This window comes from Pelophylax lessonae (genome assembly GCF_965119305.1).
Source record: "Pelophylax lessonae genome assembly, chromosome: 10".
NCBI classification, from domain to species: domain Eukaryota; kingdom Metazoa; phylum Chordata; class Amphibia; order Anura; family Ranidae; genus Pelophylax; species Pelophylax lessonae.
In genome coordinates this window covers 123,822,921-123,844,510 of record NC_138777.1, presented here as the reverse complement: position 1 = coordinate 123,844,510, position 21,590 = coordinate 123,822,921, and the positions used below count along the sequence as shown (strand labels likewise).

Here is a 21,590-nt window from a genome sequence, read left to right as displayed (position 1 = left end):
GGAGATCTCTCAGAAGGGTCTTAATCGCTCGTAGGGCAGAGAAAGGGAGGGATGAAGAGCCCGAGGAGACATCGAGAAGGGGAGACAGGGCTACATTGAAATCCCCGCCTACTACCAGGGTACCGGTTTGGAATTCCGTCAAATGGAGGAGTGTTGCCCGGAAAAAGGGCACCACGCGTTTGTTTGGGGCATAAATGTTTGCGAAAGTGAAAGTTTGGCCTCGGATGGATCCCTTAATGAAAAGATAGCGCCCATCCGGGTCAGAGACGGAATCGTGTAAGGTCCATGGGCAAGTTTTAGAGACGAGGATAGAGACCCCTTTAGACTTAGAGATGCTAGAAGTTGAGTGGTAGGCAGTCGGGTAGAAGCGGTCGTGTAGGCGGGGGATATTGTCCGAGCGGAAATGGGTTTCTTGCAAAAACACCACGTCCACTTTGGCCTGTCGAGCAGAGAGCAAAAGTTTGGATCTACGTTCAGGAACGTTCAAACCCCTGACATTAAAGGATAGTATCTTCAGGATTGAATCGGGGGCGCTCACCCTGGGGGAGTGCATCACACGCGGATTAGGGGGGGTGGGCACAGTGGAGGACACAGAGAAGGGAAGGAGAAGGGAGAAGGGGGAAAGAGATTGGGGGATGCAGAGAAGGAAGGAAGAGAGAGAAAGAAGAAAGAGAGAGGGGGAAGGGGGGTAGCAGGGGAGAGGAGGAGGAAAAGGTTAGTGGACGGTCCGGTGGCAGGAGGTCCCGCCTACCTACCAAGCACGGAGTCGGAAACAGGGAAGGTAGTGTATAGTTGCGAGCACAGGTGATGAAATGGATTATTGCAGTAGATAAGGAGACACTATGGGGGTTGGACAAAACCTAACCGGGAGGGCGATCGTGGCGCCCAGGTTCCAAACTCAGGTAAAAAAAAAAAAACTGGAACCAACCAACGGTAAGCCCTGCCCATGGACTGGAAAGGGGGAACAACAGGAGGAGAATCCCCGGTAAAGGAATGTGAAGCGTAAGCCCATAACGAAGGGAGAGGTTCCCGAGGAGCCCGTGCGCCAACGAGACTCAACCCCATAATAACCACCTAGCAAGTGTCCATGGGCAAGTTTTAACACCACTTGCCTGTAGGGCTTGGGGACCACCACCTGTTCAACAATTTCATCATTCTTTTTATATAGACGATACAATAAATTTTCGTTGCTGTTGAAATAAGGAAAACAGGGCCTGTCCTCTGGTTCAACAGGTACCTCATTAATCACTACTACATTTTCCCAGGCCTTGGCAAGGGTAGGGTATTTTCTCTGCTCGGTACCAACGTTTTCCTTGTGCACATTAGGGTCAGAAAACTAGAATGTAGAAGACTTGCACCCTTACTGGCTGTGGGCAAGGCTCCAGGCTCCCCAGGCAACCTCAGGCTCCAGCAAATCCTTAAAATGGTTATTATTGACAATCATTTGACACATGCGTTTACCCAGATTTGGTGCTGCAGCGTATAAAATAGCAACATAGGCTGCCATCTGAAGGATATGTTACATTGCATAGGTTCATCTGTCAATGGACAGTTTGCTGCAATATGACCCAGTTCCTGACAAGAGAAACACTCAACATTTAGCCAGTTAGGTTTGCTGACAGGCCCTGGCTTCCCTTCTTTGGGATGCTAATTTTCAGACCTGGCACCAAAAATGACCACACACTTTCCCTGGAAAAGTCAGTGCGGCTGTAGGGGTGGTGACCAGGCTGTCTGCAGCAAAGCACCTCTCATTGAGCTCCACCAGGTTGTCTACCGTCTTGGGGTCCCACTTCTGCAAGGGAATTGGTAGTGACTTCAGGAATTGGTTCATGACCACATGCTCCACTATTTGTGGTCAAGACAGAGACTCCGGCTGTAGCCATTTCTGCACCAGGTGGATTAGATCAAACATCTGTGAGCTTGGGGGCCTTTCATCTCGGAAGGACCAGCTGCTGACCCACTGTGCCCGAACATCCAAGGTGACACCAAGATGTGCCAGGATTTCTTGCTTGACCTTCTCATGCTCTCTTGCTTCTGCCGTCTCCAGATCATTATAGGCCTTCTGAGATTCTCCAGTAAGTAAGGGGGTGACCACTCCAGCCCACTGGGTTTTACGCCAACCTTCCCTTTCAGCGGTCCTTTCAAAATTCAGCAAAAAGGCCTCTGGGTCATCATCTGCAGCCCTCTTGTAGAGATGGATGGCTGAGGGCTTGTCTCCAACACCTTCAATTTTAGCAAGTGACTACTGTGCCAGTGTCTCCACAACCTCAGTCAGGGGTTTCCCATCCTGTTTTGCAGCATTGGTTAGCTGGTCAAACAGCCTCTGTGTTTGCTTCTGCACAGCACCAATCTGTTGGCACAGCACCTTTGCTTGCTCCTGTGCAATAGCATTGGCTTGCTGCTCTACAGCATTAGATAACACCAACTATTTGAGGATTTCCTCCATGTTTAGTCACTCTAGGTACTGGCCCTTTAGGTAGACATCCACCATATGTAGGCTGGGGGACAGGTAGAAGGTACAAAGCTCCCTGAGATAAGCAGCCTCTCAGGCACAGATACTAAATCCAAGCAGGTGGTGACAAAACAGTGCAGTGTTTATTTGTGACGTTTACAAGTCTATATACAGGTTCTTTACAGTGTCTCAGAAAACAAATAGAAATAATAATAGTAAAACAAAAACCTAGCCGTGTATCTGCGACATTTGGGCCCCTCTCTGTCAGCTGCCTTTGCCTTGATTCAGGAGTTCAGAGATTTTTCTAGGTTCTGCATTAATTGGTCAAAATTGTCCCTGTTCCTTATTGATGCTGTCGACAACATCCCAGAGGACTATCCCATCCCATTATCTTTATCCTTTCGCTACTTGGGGGTGAAAGTATTCAAAATTATATTTCTCCCCAAATTTCTATATATACAGTATTGTCCAATTCCCTACAAAAAAAAAGGTTTTCCAGGTCATAGACTCGATAGGACTGACATTTTTTGTGGGACTCCCCTTCTCCTAGAGTATCTTTAGCTACCCTGAAATTACCCTTGGCTTGGGGGGGGGGGGGGGCTGATGAGGCCACATTTGAGGGCCTACTGTTTTGCCTCTCTACTTGCAAAAGTTTTTTTATTTTCAAAGTATAATCAAAATGCAAACATGAACAGGTATCACAACAAAAACATAGCATTAAAACAGTACATATCCAATACCCCCCTGTGGTAAGAGAACAACAGGAGAACAAATACATTATGGAAAGGTAAATATATCCCAAGGAAAAAGTGACCTAGAGATCATGTGAACAAAACAATTGTGCAAAGGCACCCCTTATTCTACTAAGAGGAGAACTTTGTCATTGAATGAAAACACGTCAGGGCCCGCTAAAATCATAATAGGGTGTCAACCCTCACCCCAACTATAAACGATCAGTTAGGGCTCCGTATATCGGGGTATTGGTGATACCTGAGAGACAAAAGGATAGAAAGAGCCAGGCAAGAAACAATAGAGAAAGGAGAGAATAGAGGAAACTAAGAAAAGGGAGGAGTAAAGAATTCAGGAAAAGAGATGCCGGAGTGGAAATAAAAAAGGGAGAAAAAAACCAAAAGGATAAATGTAAAAACAAAAACATATGTAGCTATGAGGAAGGTGGGGTGACATACAAACACCAGGGCTCCCAGATTACATCAAATTCAGCCTGCTTCTCTCGGAAAATATGCTAACTACCTTCTCCTGGGTCATGATCCAGGACATTTTCCTCTTGGCTGCCACCACCGACATCGAAGGTGACTTCCACGCTCGTGCTAAGGTAAGTTTCGCTCCTAGCAGCATAAAGTGTAACAGTTTCAAGCTGGATTTTGGACCCTTCACCAGAGCGCTATTAAGCAAGGCAACTTCAGGAATTCTGGGAATTGCCAGCCCAGTGACTTTGTGCATCATGCTAAAAATTTTATTCCAGAAACCTCGGATTCGTGGGCACTCCCACCAGATACTGTTTTGTCTCTCAGCTGATTTTTCTCCACTGGCGTTTTTTTCCCCAAACCCAGAAAGCGACAGCCACACTGGAGGCGGCGGCGGCTATATCCTATGAAACCCTACCTAATATAATATACAGTATAGGGAGGGATTTCGGGGAAGGAGGTGGGGAAGGTGTTCTGTATTTGTTCTCACAACCTAGGGGATACACCTTTGTCTAGCTCCCCAGACAATTATATATGGTGTAACCCGGCTTAGGGAGAATTTGCTAAGTTTGAAGGTGGCACCCTTAGGGCCCAGTATGGAATTAAATATATTCACCAGCTATTTTTAGAGGTATTTTTCTGCTTCTTTGGCCAGTTGTGTAGAACATACAGGTTCCCCAGGACTTGGACTTTTAAATATGCACAGCTCTTAAGAGCATCAAGATGAAAACAAAAATATCCTTTTTAATATTATTTACCCTATAATATAAAATAATAAATCCTCACGAAATTGCTGATCACTTCACGGATTTTTATAGTGAATTATACAATCTTCAAAATGACCAACTCACTCCACAGCTACGGTTGACATTATACACTAATTTTTGACAGATTTAGATCTTCCCCATTTGACTGATGAACATCTTAGTACTTTGAATGACCCATTCACAGGACTGGAAATTGAGAAAGCCGTTAATTCTCTTTCAATCGGGAAATCTCCTAGGCCAGACGGCCTGCCGGCTGAATATTATAAATATTTTTGTTCAATATTGACTCCTTACCTCACTGATGTCTGTATGACAGGCTGCTTCGGGCTCTTTTTTTCCCCCAGAGATGTTGGGAGCATATATAGTAACAATACCTAAATCTGGTAAAACAAATGCAGTGAACATATGGTGCAACACATAAATATAAACCATAAATAATAAACAAAACAAAACAGAAACAGTGAAAAACACTTTAAAATTCCATACAATAAGGGGGCATGAGAGTCCAATGTAGAATTTGTGATTAGCCGTATAAAAAGTTTATAGATAAAGTGCTGTGATCATGGTGAAATTTCAAACAAATTGTGCAATCTGGTGCTTAATCCAATCAATCCACCACCATGTGCAATGGCCACTGACCTCTAATTATAAAGTAATGCGCATCAATCTGTATTGGCTGCTGGAAACAATCTCCATACACTCCTATTTACAGGGTAATGTGCACCAAGGCTGTATGGGCTGCTGAAAATGATTTCTATATGCTGAGTGTCATTTCATAACATCTCACATGAAAGGGTAGAAAGAACTCCTCATGGTGTAGTATTTAAAACATGTATTTTTGTTAAGATATAGCAAATCTACATTTAAAAACACAATAATGTGATTCCTCTTTCAGATCAGAACCGGAGATCATTTCCAGCAGCCCATACAGATTGATGTGCATTACTTTATAATTAGAGGTGAGCGGCCATTGCGTAAGGTTGTGTATTGCTTGGATTGAGCATCAGATTGCACCACTTGTTTGGAATTTCACCATGATCACAACACTTTATCTATGAACTTTTTCATGGCTAATCACAAATTCTACATATAATTCTCATAGCACCTTATTGTATGGAATTTTAAAGTGTTTTTCGCTGTTTGTATATTTTTTTTATTTATTATAATTTATGGCTTATATTTATGCGTTCCATATGTTCACTGCATTTCTTTTATATGTTATGATATGGTGAATGTGTTTTTTGTGGAAGATATATTTGTTTTTTTGATTACCATATTGGATGTTTTTCACATTTGTATTATGTTATCACATAGGGACCGTTCCACTTTAATGAATTATCCCAGACTTTACTATGAGGAACGTAGTTTATGAGGATAATGATAACTGTATCCTAAGATGTTTTACTGAAGTAGTGACTGAAGTAATGACTCTCAACATTAGGGATGATCGAACGGTTCGGGTGTTTCGGGTTGGGTGTTTGAAATTCGGCCAAATTCTGGACTTTTTGAGGTAAAAGTTCGGAATTCGGTCACCAGAACCGCCCAAAATGCAATGGGACAGGAACTGGGCTTTAAAAGCCCGTGATTGGCCCAGAAACATCAGTAAAAGCCAATTGAGGGGACAGGAGTCTGCTAGGAATGTGATTGGAGTGACTAAAGGGTCCAGAGGCCAATCAGGAGTGAATACGCCCCCCATATGCCCCCCAGTATATAACATAGCCCCGCCAAACCTCTAGCGCTGTAATACAGAGGCTGTGGAAGAGAGTGGAAGCATTTGTGTTTCTCCTGCTGCTTGTAAAGCTCCAGTGTCATTTTGCAATGATCTTCTGCTGTATGGAGCTGTTCTTTTAGTGTGAGGAAAGGGATATGCAGTGTAGTTAGGGTACTATATACCACTATAGTTAGATTCAAAAATCTAGTTTTTGTAGGGATAGTTTAAGTGTCAGGGTGACCGTAGTGTAGTTTAGGTGATCTGACTCTGCCATGTCAGGGTGACCGTAGTTGAGTTTAGGTGACCTGACTCTGCCATGTCAGAGTGACCGTAGTGTAGTTTAGGTGGCCTAACTTTGCCATGTCAGGGTGACCGTAGTGTAGTTTAGGGTGACCTGACTCTGCCATGTCAGGGTGACCGAACTCTGCCATGTCAGGGTGACCGTAGTGTAGTTTAGGGTGAGCGAACTTTGCCATGTCAGGGTGACCCCACTATGCAGATTCTGGGTTGGGGGTATACATATATATATATATATATATATAAACACACACACACACACACACACACACACATATATATATATATATATATATATATATATATATATATATATATATATATATATATATATATATATATATATATATATATATGGATATATATACCCCTATACAGAAGTTAAAAAAAAATGCCCAAAAAAGCCTGAAACAAAAACGCCCAGGTGTGAAAGGAGGGTAACACCATCCCTGCGCTACTGAAATTCTAAGAAAAATAATCGATTTTTTTCTGGTTCTGGACATGCTTCAGAGCTGAAACTTCACAGATACACTTTTAGGCCCCCCAGACACTAAATCCAAAGAAATCTAATTTTTTTTTTCAATAATTTTTTCAATAATTGGCTCTCTATCAAAAACAACAATTGTTAAGAACTTTTTTTGCCTGATTCATAGTCCCTGTGGCATTACCCAGAACCCTAGGCACTTTTTAGGGGCATTTATTGGGTTTTAGGGCTTCAAAATGGTGCAAAAAAATAAATAAATAAATCACCACGATACAGGGTTAATAGAAAGTTTTATCCTGAAAAATTAATTTATCTGTAAGTTTGTTCTTTAATTTGTGTATATTATTAATGTTGTAATTTTCTGTTTGTATTTTATTGCAATGAAATGGTTAAACTGTTAAACTGCTGTAAACTTTTTGATTGACTTTGCGATCTACCTTGGTTCATTTGTATAGGCAAGTGTATGTATAGGCAAACCTTTTTTGGTTTTAAATAAAGTAGGGAAGTTATTCAACCCTATCAAGTTATTATATATATGTCAAAGCAACGCTATAGATCTAACAAATAAAGTGCAAAAAGTGCAATATGAAACGGAAAACTATAAAGTGCAATATGAAACAGCAAATATTAAACATGCATGTTCCAGTATTAAACAGCAAAATAAAGTGCCAATGAGAATTTAATGAATTGTGAATATACATCCAACACTACAGCCATGAATAAAAGTAACAAGTAATTTGCAAACAGACACCGTACATATGTAAAGGTCCTTATATCATAAAAAGAAAGTTGTGAAGTCCATAGTGGAAATAAAGAACATCAGTATGTGTTCTTTCAATTCAGGTATGAAGAGATCCACCACCAGCTAGGAATAATCATCACGCACTATGGAGATTTGTATTATTTTTTCTTGGTATTCTATTGGGATTGACTGTGGAGTGATAAACATTGTTTTCCAAGCTGAGCGCCCAGCCTGTGTTAACACCTTATGCATTTTTGGCCATTATAACGTTTGGCCCATCTATTCTGGTAAGAGGCGTGATGATTACTCCTAGCTGGTGATCAATCTCTTCATACCTGAGTTCAAAGAACACATACAAATGTTCTTTGTTTCCACTATGGACTTCACAACTGCAATATGCACTTTGCCTGTTTGCACATTAGTTGTTAGTTTTATGCATGGCCAAGTGTTGGATGTATGTTTGCCATTCATTGAATACTGTTTCATATTGCACTTTTATGGCACTTTATTTTTCTGTTTCATATTGGAACATGCATGTTTAATATTTACTGTCTCATAAATAGATTGCTGTTTCATATTACACTTTTTGCACTTTATTTTCTGTCTCATATCGCAATATTTTGCACAATATTTGTTGGATCTATAGCACTGCTTTGACAATATATATATATGCTGCTTTGGTGTTAAAGAGGAAGTAAACTCAGCTGTAAAAATCTATTTTTTTTCGAATGTATGTAAAGAACATACAATAATAATGCATTGCACATTAAATAGGTAAATTAAAATGTTCATAAAATACCTTTTTATGGAAGTAAATTTTTTTGCTGCTTCCTGGTCTCGGCTGCGCCATGTTATCTGCTTTCGCCGGCTCCCCCTGACGTAATTTCCGCCCTTACTGTATTCCTTTGCCGAAATCTCGCACATTCGCGATTTGCGATTTTAAAAATGTAAAAGCTATTCAAATAGTTTCAGGTAATGCAGCGACATCTACAGATGTAGGACAGCCAACGTTAGAGGTGATGTTTTCTTCCAAAGCAAATACGCTTTTGCACACTGGTACTGACTAGTATTCCAATGTTTCTCTTCTCCCTCAATTTCTCTCCATCCTTTAGCTAATGTCACCCCAGTGCTGAGGGAGAGGGGCAGAGGAGGGTCAAACAAAGATGATATGGAGGCAACAGACATCCTCCTTATTAACTGAGACCACCATTAGCTGTTAGGATGCCAGTGTCTAGAAAGTTGTAATGGTGCATAATGAAAACCTGTGGCTTTGTGTCACTGAAAGGTATGCTTCATCCACCTGCTGGCTTGTATACAATTTTTGATAAATTTATAGACATTTTGCCAAGGCACCCCTGAAGAAGCCTCAAGGCACCCTGGTTGAAAAAGACTGCTCTAGTGTGTCCCGACACCGTGGAGTCACTGGTGCCCTGTGCTTTTCACAGATGAGAGCAGGTTCACCCTGAGCACATGTGACAGACATGAAAGGATCTGAAGAAGCCGTGAAGAACATTATGCTGCCTGTAACATCATTCAGCATTACAGGTTTGGTGGTGGGTCAGTGGTGGTCTGGGGAGGCATATCCATGGAGGGACACGCAGACTGCTACAGGCTAGACAGCAGGCCCGGATTGGCCAATCGGGAGCATCGGGAGAATTCCCGGTGGGCTGGTCCAGTGCAGGGCCGGTACAAGGGGTGGAACAATTTATTGTAGGAAAGGGGAGGGGGGCGCAGCGGAGGTGAAGTGCTTAGGGCTCGGGTTTACTGTCAGCATCTTCTCTCTGCTTCTGTCCTGACCGTAAGCCCGCCCACCACCTGCATTGCTTTAGTATTCTTAGCTCTGTGTCTAGGTTGAGTCCCGGCATTTTCTGCATCTTCTGTCCCCGCCCACCTCCTATCAGACCTGTAGTTAATGGTCTAGGGAAGTGCTGTACGTGGTGGGCGGGGATAGAGGCCGGCAGAAGAGGAAGAAAATGTCGGGACTACATCCCTGGCACGCAGAGCTAAGAACACTAAAGCAATTCAGGTGGTGGGCGGGCTGACAGACGGGGACAGAAGCAGACAGAAGATGCCCAGATTAAACCCAAGAACACTGAAGAATTACAGGTACAATGCAGTGATCTACTAATATTAAGAAGCCATGCTTCACTTAGGCACCGCATATGTTGTCTTCCAAAATTGTGCTGAAATGTATGCATTATACTATAGTGACATGGACTTTTAAATAATACCAATCCTTATAAATAATTATTAAAGTGCATAAATGTAAAAAATTAATAAAATATACATAAAGTGCTCTGTGACATTCATGTAAACATCCGTACCCAAAAGAATATAACTGTGTGTATATATTACTGCAATCAATTAAAGTGCTTAGTGCTCATGAAATACCCAATTAAATACAATTATATATATATATACATATATATATAACACTTCAAACAAATAAAAGTGCTTTTGTGCTCAGTGCTACTATAATTTGATCACTCAAAGTTCAGTGCAAAAAAATTGTCCAATATTCTCCCAGTGAAGTATTCGCGACCATGCAGGGGAACAGTGGTGGTGGGTATCTCCTATTCACCCGTGCAGTATTATCTCTGGGGTGTGCGCTTACCAGAGGGATATGATCCCTGTTACCTTATGGCAACCAGGATCCGCCTCACTGCAGAGTTTAGCTGGAACGCACGCCGGATGCCGGACTAGTAGCCGGGAAGGAGCGACGTGATTTGCACCTGAGGGCTTGCTATTCTCCGTGATCCGGTAATTAGTATATACAGCTATTCAGCATAATGCTACATAGGCATTAATTGATTTTATATTTTGTATGAGTTTTAATGAACCCGTAATAAAGGAAACGATTATTGAACATACTACACCATGAGAAGTCCCTTGTCTCTCTCCTATTACTTACCCTGAGACATATAGGTGATCCCAAACACAGGAAAAGTGGACGAGAGGACCATTCAACGGCTAAATATTAGCTAAAAAGCGTTCAGGATCCTGGTTGCCATAAGGTAACAGGGATCATATCCCTCTGGTAAGCGCACACCCCAGAGATAATACTGCACGGGTGAATAGGAGATACCCACCACCACTGTTCCCCTGCATGGTCGCGAATACTTCACTGGGAGAATATTGGACAATTTTTTTGCACTGAACTTTGAGTGATCAAATTATAGTAGCACTGAGCACAAAAGCACTTTTATTTGTTTGAAGTGTTATATATTTGTGGTCGGCTAATTAATGATGATTAGAACCTGCAGGTATGGATAAGTCGGTGTGGTGTGCCGGAACCGACGTAGGGGGTAGGCCTGTAAATAAAAGAGGGCCCACCCGAGGGATAGAGTATTAAAAAAGGGTGAAGTTGGGTGGGGTGACAGCGTGTGACGCGGCAGGCGGGGAGGGGAGGAGCAGCGTCTTAAAGGCACGCTAGCTCCTCCCACAAATATAGGCCTGCGGCCTAACACTTGTGGTCGGCTAATTAATGATGATTAGAACCTGCAGGTATGGATAAGTCGGTGTGGTGTGCCGGAACCGACGTAGGGGGTAGGCCTGTAAATAAAAGAGGGCAAAAAGTAAGCGGTAAACACACTAATACTAGTCACAACTCACGATACAAGATTCTTGAAGGCTAACCTTACCTCTTTCCCCGGGTGAGGGGTGTATGCGTGGAAAATAGCTGATTCCCATCGCCCTGGTTATAATTATGTGCCCTGGCGTATTGGCACTAGAAGCAGCTGAAGCCGCCCCTGTTCTGAATGAATGTCCGGAATGCGAAGAGGGGTCCCAGCCTAATTCAATGCACAACGAGCGAATGTAAAACATAAATTAAGTAGTGGTTAGGGGACTACCTGTCAGGGAGAATAGCGGAGAGCGGCTGGGAGAGTCCCGAGCTGGAAGATTTACAGGATTCCAATTAGGCACCAGTTAACCTCGGTCGGGTAGACGGGGATGCCAACGGATGGTATGTCTGCCCGGCCTTTGAACGTCGGAGTGAAAGGACAGCGGTCCTCTACCTACCTAACCTCTCGAGGAGGCACGATTGCCTAGCCGACCGGGTTGCAAAGGTGAAATCCCGGGACCAAGAGCCCATGGACTAATAAATGGAAGTTGATGACTAGGAAGTACGAGGTTCGAATGGTGACGTGTCCAGTACGCCAGAAGGTCCGGAATTCCCATCTAAGGGCAGCGCTTGATGTCTCGTGATGCTCTCCCTACCAAACCTACAATACCTTCTTCACTGGGCAACCCTGAGGAAAGGAGAAAGGCTTGGAGGAGATGACAAAGCGTGGATTGTACGCTAGACAAAGTAAAGTTTGCCCGTGTTATAGAGAAGTCTGAGCTAAAAGGTGGCAAAAACAGCGAATGCGACCATGGTGAACTGAACGACCGTGTAAGACAAGTTCAATTGAGAACCTTGGAAGATGGTCAAGGCTCTGGCGTGAGTCCTCCTGGTGTCCGCAGATACGGCCACCCGGGACAATTGTCACAGTGAGCCAAAAACCGGGCTAGCCCAGGATCAACTTGACGAACTTGGGGAACTTGTGAATATCGCCAAAGAGGAAGAACTGACCGGTGGCTGCCTCCCAGGTCAGCCAGCGAACCAGCCTCATGATGATCAAAGAAGATGAACGGCCCTACTTGATCTCGTCTCGGCTGCCTAGTTGATACTAATACTTCACAGCCATACCTGTCCAGGATTGCCCCATGCGAAAGCCGGCGTTACTATCAGGTAAAACCCTAAAAAGGCCGAAGTCTCACGAGAGGCGGATAAGTCAAGAGACCTAACCGGCCAACAAACACCTAAAGAAGAGTTTATGAGTGCTGCCAACCCGGTAACGGCGGCTGCGTCCGTCCAGACGTAGAGGGTTCGCCAAATGTGGAGGATCGGGCGGATCCCGGTGGGATGAACATGGAGACCCCATGCTGGTGTACCAGGAATACCAATCACATAGCCAGGACTACCCTAGCCGGGGAATCTGAGCGTCCAAGGTTCATCTGGAAGGCCCGTTGATAAGCCCAACAGCCTAGAAAAATGATCTACCTTGGGGAATAATGCGCGTTGCAGAATTCAAGGAACCAACCAGAATGAAGATCCTTACGAATAAGTTCCAACTAGTAGGAACTTAACTACTTCCTAGCGAAACGCCCGAGTTTGACCACGGGGGGACTAGACTGTGTGGCGTGAAACGAGTGTGACGCCTAAGAGGACTAGTCTAGTGGTGGGTACAGTAGTCTTGTCTAGTGACAGGGGGACGCCTAAGGTAGTGACGGTGCTACAGTGCCAAGGGATTGACAGGGTTGCAGTCGCTATGTGCGACCAACAGGAAATCATCCACGTGATGAAACATCGTGGGGCATCTAGAGAAAAAGAGGAGGAACCAGCAGGGAGTCTCAGCAAGTGACGAAACTTCCCAGGCTACTCAAGGCCCCAAACGTGAGACTAACAGGAAGTAACATACTACTGCCCTTGACACCATGAACAAGGAAGGACGAATGGGTAGCAACTCAAGGCGTAGGGGTGACGGACTAACTGAGCCATGCGGCCCTACCTGCCTTCAAGTTGGCTTGGATGGCATGACCAGGGTGAAACGGTAAGGAGAGAATAGGTAGATAGAATGAGGGTAAATACAGGCTCGGGTTAGTGGACGAACGAAGAGCAGACAGATAATGACAAGATGTTTATTGGAATATGCGCTGGTGCCTACCCCAATAGAGTTTGGCGGCATAGCAGGCCCATGGATTTGGCATGGGCCCAAGGCATATGGAACAGATGTGCAGCAGACTGCAGGCACTAAAATTACAGGCACCTCCATAAGGGTTAAAGCACAATTGAGCCAAACAAATGACGGGACGACCAAGCCTGTCCCTTAGGCTACGTAGATCGGGTTTGCTAGCTCCCCCATGAGGAACCAGGAAAGGAGGGATCAGCCTCCGAGGGGCACAGGTCGGCAGTAGGAGAGGTGGAGGAGCAGACTGCCTAAGCCTGCGAAAAAATGCCTGAAAGATAGTTCTGAGCCCAAGAGGCTCCAGTGAGAACGGACGTAAAACTGGGCCAAGCTGCCACTGCTTGCTGATACAGATTGTGGAAGTCGAAGGACAAGAAAACCCCCGTACTGCCGCCTAAGTCAACCACCACAAGAAGTTAAAACCTAATACCTTCCGGCATTGCAACGCACGGAGCACGCAATGTCCCTGTGGATGCCGAAGGCTAGGACAAAATCTGGTATGGAAGCTTGTAGAGTCTTGGGTCTCCGGCCTTCATCATGATGGCCGAATCACCGTAACTGTACACCCAGTTTCCTACATCAACTAGGGAGGCAGATAGTAAGGAAACCAGGTACACGTCCACCCCTCAAAAATGTCCTAGCGGAGTGCTGGGGGGACAATGTGCCGGGGAAAAGATTGGGGAAGCAGAAGGGAAGAAAGGCGAGGCTGGGGGCCTACTCCATCAGTTGTTAGGAGTGAGAGCCTGCAACGGCTTAGAGGGAAGTGGGACCATGTGGGATGGTCAGCGTTTCCAGTTTGGACAGTCTGACACTGTTTGATTGTAGTGATCAGAAGATGGAGTCTAGCGTCCTTTAATGTCCGTCCGAGCCCCCCCCCGAGAGCTGGTACCCAGTCCAGGAACCCCAGGATGTGCTGAGAGCTGTACACAGGATACAGCCTCCTTGCCGTAGCTGAAAAGGGGAGCCCGTATGGCTAAAAACAGACGAAGTCCTGGGGATGGTCCAGGGTCTTACAAGGGGCCTGGCGTGGAAGGTTCTCGGAATTCCCTGGGGGTACCAGTTCTCACAGGGGTGGTAGGCCTAGCGGGTGTGCCTGGAGGGGATGACCCTTCGCCTACGATGACTGCTTGAGACATGCTGAAAAGAGAAAATAACACACAAGAAAAATTGGTTAAACAAACACTGTTGAGCTAAAACAGAACTGGCTGGCTAACTAGTGCCGAGGCGAAAGCTGACTACCCCGTGACAGGTGAGGCCCTGCTAGTTGCCGAGCGGCAGATGAGAGGCTCTATCTATGATTTGGGCGTGGGGCACGAGCCACTAGCGTGGTGGCGGGGGGTTGGCCTCTCGGTGACTGGTAAAAGATTAACGTGTGGCCGTGACAGGTGAGGCCCTGACTATGACCCCAAGAGATGGGTGGATGCGAGGCACTAACTATGATTTGGCCCGAGGGCGAAAAAATCTCCGTGTTGAGATTGGGGTGTTGGCCTCGCGGGACCAGCTACCAGGGAGACTAAGGCCAGCGCCTAGCCCTAAATAGCCAGTTCTCTAACCCTATACGGAGGCTTGATGAAAGGGTAGTGCAACATAACGAAGTAGTAGTAGTACACACGGAAGTAGCGTACGTAGTGTAGTAGTATAACAGCGGCACCACATGCGTATAGGAAGTCAAGTAGTGTAGCAGTGTAACCGTAGCACGGCGGTGGTAACAGCGTAGGTAGTGAAACAATAGTGTATAGTAGTCATGTGGTGGGAATAGTATCAATGGTGATATAGCGTGGCCGTATGGTAGCGTCCATGGTAGTGACATGCATGACGGCATGTAAGCAATGGTGCATGAAGGAATGATATTGGCAGCGCCTCTGTAGGTGTAAGCAGTAGCGCGTGCGGTGGAAATAGAAAATGTGGCAGTATATACCGTCATGGTGCACACAGTACCGGCATAGCAGTGTATCGGCACGCAGTAGTTGTGGTATTTAACAGTATAGCCGTGTAGCTGAAACAGTAGAACACGACATGGGAGTGAAGTGGCACGAATAGCAGTAGACCAAAAAGATAACAGCAGTAACAGTAGTGTGACAATCCATAGCAGCAGTACCCATGGAAATAGTATCACGGAGTAGTATGCCTAGTACCAATAGAGTAACAATACCCGTGTTGACAATAGTGTTAGAGTAGCAATGCCCAAGGCAAATAGTATAGCAGAGTAGCAGTACCCCTGGTAGCAACAGTATTAAGGTAGCCGTGCCTATAGTAACAATAGTATAAGAGTATCAACCCAAAGCACGAGTATCAGTAGTAGCAGTACCCCTAGTCACGACAGTATTAGAGCGGCAGTACCATGGTAACAAGGCAGTGTCCATAGGCAGGGCAACAGAACCCAAAGTAGCAAATAGAAAAAAACAGTAGAAGTACACAGCTAGTACAGTGGTACGGACAGAAAGAGTAGAAAGAAGCAGGGCCGTGGCCTGGTGCAGGCAAGGCAGAAAACAAGACCCCCCAGAGACCCTCGTATGAAGTGTAGCCGTGGCCTGGAGCAGGCAAGGCAGAATCAAGCCCCCGCAGGACCCCCCCAGTAACATTCCCCCCCCCCCCAGCAGTACCTGCCGCCCGGCGGCCGGACGGATGGACGGGCCGCCCGAGCGGAAGATGACGGTGCATGAGGCTGGAAGCAAGCTGCAGGCAGGCCGGGAGGAAACAGCGGTGGTGGCGGGGGCGTCAGCGGAGTGGCGGTGTCGGCCGTCAGCGGAGATGGCGGAGATGGCGGAGCCGGCCGTGACAGCGGAGATGGCGGTGTCGGCCGTGTCAGCGGAGATGGCGGGGGCAGCGGCGGCTGCTGCCCAACCGGAAGTTCGGCTGTCCGGGGTGACAGCGTGTGACGCGGCAGGCGGGGAGGGGAGGAGCAGCGTCTTAAAGGCACGCTAGCTCCTCCCACAAATATAGGCCTGCGGCCTAACACATATAATTGTATTTAATTGGGTATTTCATGACCACTAAGCACTTTAATTGATTGCAGTAATATATACACACAGTTATATTCTTTTGGATACGGATGTTTACATGAATGTCACAGAGCACTTTATGTATATTTTATTAATTTTTGACATTTATGCACTTTAATAATTATTTATAAGGATTGGTATTATTTAAAAGTCCATGTCACTATAGTATAATTCTTACATTTCAGCACAATTTTGGAAGACAAGATATGCGCTGCCTAATTGAAGCATAGCTTCTTAATATTAGTAGAGTACTCTTTCCCTATTGGTGATTGTAAGGTAGCTGCAGTTTTGTTCACCACTATATATAATTTAATTAATTTAGTAATCATTTTGGCGCGAACAGTGGCGTCACTAGGGTTGGTGTCACCCGGTGCGGTAACTCATGGTGTCACCCCAACCCCTTTTAATAATGTGTTTTTATTTAACTAATGTAACTCGTAAATCATAGCTCCCATATAACACTAAATGTAATGGCAATAGCGACATTAATAACTAGGAGAATTAAAATGACCTTTAAATTACAATATCATGCATCCTCCATGCATCTCTATGGGGCAGCGGATGTCATCGGAGACACCTCCGCTGACACCTGCTGCCATCCGCATCCGATCCTGTGCGTGAAATCTGGACGGATGGAAACCCTATTTTTCCATCCGTTCAGGGATCGGATCGGATCGGATGATTGCAGAGAGGCGGTCCACTCTCATCCGATCCCCCATAGAGAGCAGCGGGAGCTGTGACACCTCCCTCTCCGCTCTGCAAGCGGAGACGGAGCCGTCATCCGCCGGCTCATCGGGGATCGGCGGATCGATCCTCGCTGAGCAGCACGGATCCGCCGGAGGCGGACCGTGTGAAAGAGCCCTGAGAGCCTGCCAGACTGGTTGATGTGTTTTTTGTTTGGACTACTTTATAGACTGTAAATATATATATATATATATATATATATATTTAGCCTGCTCTGTTTCCCCCTGTTTGCAGTTTCTCTCTTTTTGCAGTGGAGACAGTGCTGAACTGGAAAGCTTCTCCAACAGAGGAGGAGCAACAAGCATTTTGGGGGAGACCAGGGATGAAGGAGGACTGCAGTGCAACTGGCTGCATTGGCAGCTGTACTCTGTGAAAGTGAAACTGCTCTTGATGAGAAAGGACTGCAGGCTGCAGCCACTACATGGATGGGACTTGACTACATTGCTGGATGGAGTGGAGAGAGCTGTGTGCAGAGCAGCAGAGCCCACTGAAAATCTGTCTTTGGTGGGCCAAGTCCAGGCTGGACTTCTGGGGAGTGGAGACCATTGCCAAAAGTAGGGCTGCAGCCTGCATGCAGAGAGAAGAGTTTGCGGTTACTGAGTCTGTCACTGTGCTAGCCAGCCTGTGCATAATGCAGCATTAATAAGGGACAGACAAATTGCACCAGTGCCACCAGATCAATTATTTGCACTAAGTTCACTTCACATCACCCGGCCTGGCCGCCCGCACATGACTACTCACCTCCTCTCCCTAGTCCCCGCGACTGGCTCCGCCCCCGCCCGCTCTGCCTGAACGTGAGAGCAGGGAGTGAGGGAGGGGAGGCTCAGGGCGCGCGGCCCGGCCCAGAGGAGGCGGAGCAAAGAAGTCCAGCCTAGGCACTGGCTGGCAGCAGACTGAGTGACACTGACACACTCACTGTCTGTCTGACACAGTACGTCTATGCGGCGGCGGCGCAGCGGCGATGCCGGCGCGGCGGCCCGCACAGTAAGAGACAAGAGAGGCAGAGCGGTGTCACCCTCCACTCGGCGGACACCCGGGTGCGGCCCGCCCCCCCCGCACCCGGCTCGTGATGCCTCTGGGCGCGAATATCTATAGCACTTGCACAATGCAGTGATATTCTGCTCTTTTCAGCTGAGCACTGCGGATATGATTGATAAATAGGGGAGTACTCAGCAGAAATATTTTTTAAAGTGACTTTGTGCTATTACAGTAAAATATGTTAGAGGCACCTTGCCGTATGTATTTTCCATTTAGGTGGCTATTATATCAGGTTCACACTAATGCGTTTTCTGTGACTCACATTTGCGCAGGTACAGCAGCCGATTCATTTAAATGGGCTACTGTACCTGCAGGAAACACAGGAAAAAGGTCCCTGCACCTTTATGAAAACACAGCCGCAGCAAAATCGCATGGTGCAAAAGTACCATGCAATTTCCCGCACCAAAAAATGTGCTGCATTTTCAGATGCGCGGGAGTGCCAAAAGGAATAAATGGCAGCCTTGCGCATCTGTAAAAGAGCAGGGAATTTTTCCTGCAGGTGGTTGTGGGAATAGGTGCCATTTACACGCTGTCCCGCACATGCAACCACCTGTAACAGTGTGAACCTAGCCATGGGCTCATTTACACTTGCGGTTGGCGGGCAATAAAACATGTTGCTGAGCCTCATTTTACAGCTCCCTATCACTCCCGCTGTTTAAGCTGCAGAGGCAGCAGCTAGAGGTTTACAGATACCACTGCTGCAAGGTGGGGGGGGGGGGGGTCAGTGTAGGTGTCAGTGAAGGGGTCAGTGTAGGTGTCAGTCAAGGGGTCAGTGTAGGGGGGTCAGTGTAGGTGTCAGTGTAGGTGTCAGTGAAGGGGTCAATGTAGGGGGGTCAGTGTAAGGGTTCAGTGAAGGAAAGTGTCAGTGTAGGGGGGTCAGTGTAGGGGTCAGTGTAGGGGGAGCAGTGTAGGGGGGGTCAGTCTTTCCCTCTTTCTTTCCACCCCACCTACTTGCTCTCTCTCTCTCTCCTTCCCTCTTTCTTTCCACCCCTCTCTATCTCTCTCTCTCGCTCCCTGCCTCTCCTTCCCTCTTTATTTCACTCCTCCTTCTCTCTCTCTCTCTCACTGAATGAATTACAAGGCTGTAGAGAACAGTGCGCCATTGCAAACTTATATTCTGAGGTTTTAATTACATTATTTTAATATAGGGAGTCGTGAACTAAAGTGGGCCAGTCTAAGGCATGAAACTCCAGGGCTGAAAATGAGTCCCACTCTGGCCCTGCTAGACAGTGACTGCCATTAGGTATCAGGATAAAATCCTTGGACCCATTGAGATAGAAAAGTGAAGGTTGTTGGCTCACTTTACTGACTATATACCAGCCACATCCCTATAAACTAGAAAATAGCAGAGAATGGTTAGGGGCAGTCCGGGTCAGACCAAAATCTGAAAGAACATCAGACTGCAACCTTACCAAGATTGGGATTTTCCAGGGCTGGGATATGCTCTGTAGACATACAAGTGCATGGAATACTCCATATATAAAAATATAACAAGTTTATTGAGATACAAACAACAGATACGTTAAAAGTGGAAGCAAAAATTGTTTCAAATTGGACATTGACAAAAAAAAGAGCAGTGATATGGATCATAGAGACAGACCGCTGTTTTGTCTCTATGGGGAGCGATCGTGGGTGCTTGGCGAGCATCGTAGCTGCCGGACCCGCTGATTGGCTCCCCCTGTATCTTATTGGCGTGCGCGCCCCCACTAGCATACAGGTATGTCATTTTGCAGGACAGAGCCAACCTGCTGCCATAAAACTACGAAGGCTGGTCTGCAAGCGGCTAAAGGTGGCTTTACTATTAAATAATTCAAAAAGTCCTTTCAGTAAAATTAACTTTTGTATCAGGTGTTCCCCCGTACACATCTCAAAATGTACGGATTGGCGAGTGCTCCCTTTGTTGTTATCAGAGAGGTAGCAACCTAGGACTAAAAAATGATACACCATTACTGTATTTTCAACACGAATCTGCTTCTTTGAAGGAAAATGCACCTTTTGTTATAGCCACCAGAACCAATTTTTACATCAGCTCAGCACTGTCATACACACATCAAACAGGAAATAAGAGGAATTGTCCCCATAGTGAAGGAAAATGCCATCCTAGACAGTTGTCTAACAGGATTTTTGTCCTTTTGGAAAATGTATGGTCACTTCTTCTCAGACGATAACTCTAAATTTTAAGCAGTACATTGGTGGAGCATTCCATTTTATATTTTCCACTTTATATACAGGAATGAGCCGTGGGAAGAAGGGAGTTTTACTCTTAAGGGGGAGGTATACACACTTTTACCTGTAGTGCACAATACACTCATCTGTGGGAAAGGTCAAAGAGCAATATATAGGCATAGGTTCTGGTATTTTTGGAGTCAACATCAGAGGCTGAAAAAATTAGGAAAGTATGGAGGATAAAGGGGTATACGACTCCAGCAGGAAGGTTTAAAAAAATACCTAGTTTCCATATGCCTCTTAAAGGGGGAGGTGCATCTAAAACCTATTGTTCATGGGCCAAACATCAAAGTGAAAAGTATGTTGTTACTGGTGGTGGAATCACATGTAGAGTCACATGTATGATATTGAGATAATTGTGGAGCACAAAGCATTGAACACAAGATTTTGATTGAAGTGGACTTTTATTTGTTCTGGCCACAACTGTTTTATCAAATGCACAGGGTGATGTTACATATGAACAGTACATAGCTTTGTTTTGTTTTTTTTAAGTACATAGATTGAGGTTGTACAGTTTGTGGTTTATATGGTGTTTGTGATAGGAAAAATATTGTAACTTTGGTATCTGCAGCGCTGTACTCAGGTATTATATAAGTATTGGCTGGTGTGTGAGAGGACAGGAAATTGCAAGCAGCAGCAAAACAGCAAAAGTGGTCACCTGGTCACATTACATAGAAGATCGCACGGGGATTTTTTTATTTTATTGTTATATATGTATATTTACAGTATATATATATATATTGTGTTTATTGTATTTTAAACCACAAACTTCATATCTTTAGATGCTGTAAATATTAGTAACCTGCATGCTTAAAACGTTGAATTCGTGAAGCTAATTACCTGTATCTTTGTTCTATCTCAGTTTGTTGTGATCACTAGTATTGTGACGTACAGTCCTATTTCATATGAGGACTACAACTTTCCTCCATGGGCTAATCGAACTGGATGGGCCATTGCATTGTCATCCATGATTCTGGTCCCCATCTATTCTCTCTACAAATTCTTCACTGTGCCTGGGACCTTTGAACAGGTAAATTTTACAATTTCATTAATCTATGCTGTGTTATTTTGCTATGTGTAAAGCCATGATACCTGTGGGTTATGAAAATTAAAAAAAAAAAAATTATTTGAGTAATAAAAAAGATTTTATTCTGCACTCAACCTCACTTCCCAAAACTGAAATTTTAGTGTGT

The 21,590-nt window shown here is 45.3% G+C and overlaps 1 protein-coding gene across 1 annotated transcript in view; it reads left to right on the top strand.

The window, feature by feature from the left end:
• The window catches only part of SLC6A2 (solute carrier family 6 member 2), a 670,903-nt gene that overhangs the window by 548,398 nt on the left and 100,915 nt on the right, over nucleotides 1-21,590 (top strand). Inside the window, exon 12 of the mRNA XM_082270398.1 lies at nucleotides 21,260-21,427. Coding sequence (XP_082126524.1) covers nucleotides 21,260-21,427 — 168 coding nt within the window. The remainder of the gene's footprint in view (nucleotides 1-21,259; nucleotides 21,428-21,590) is intronic.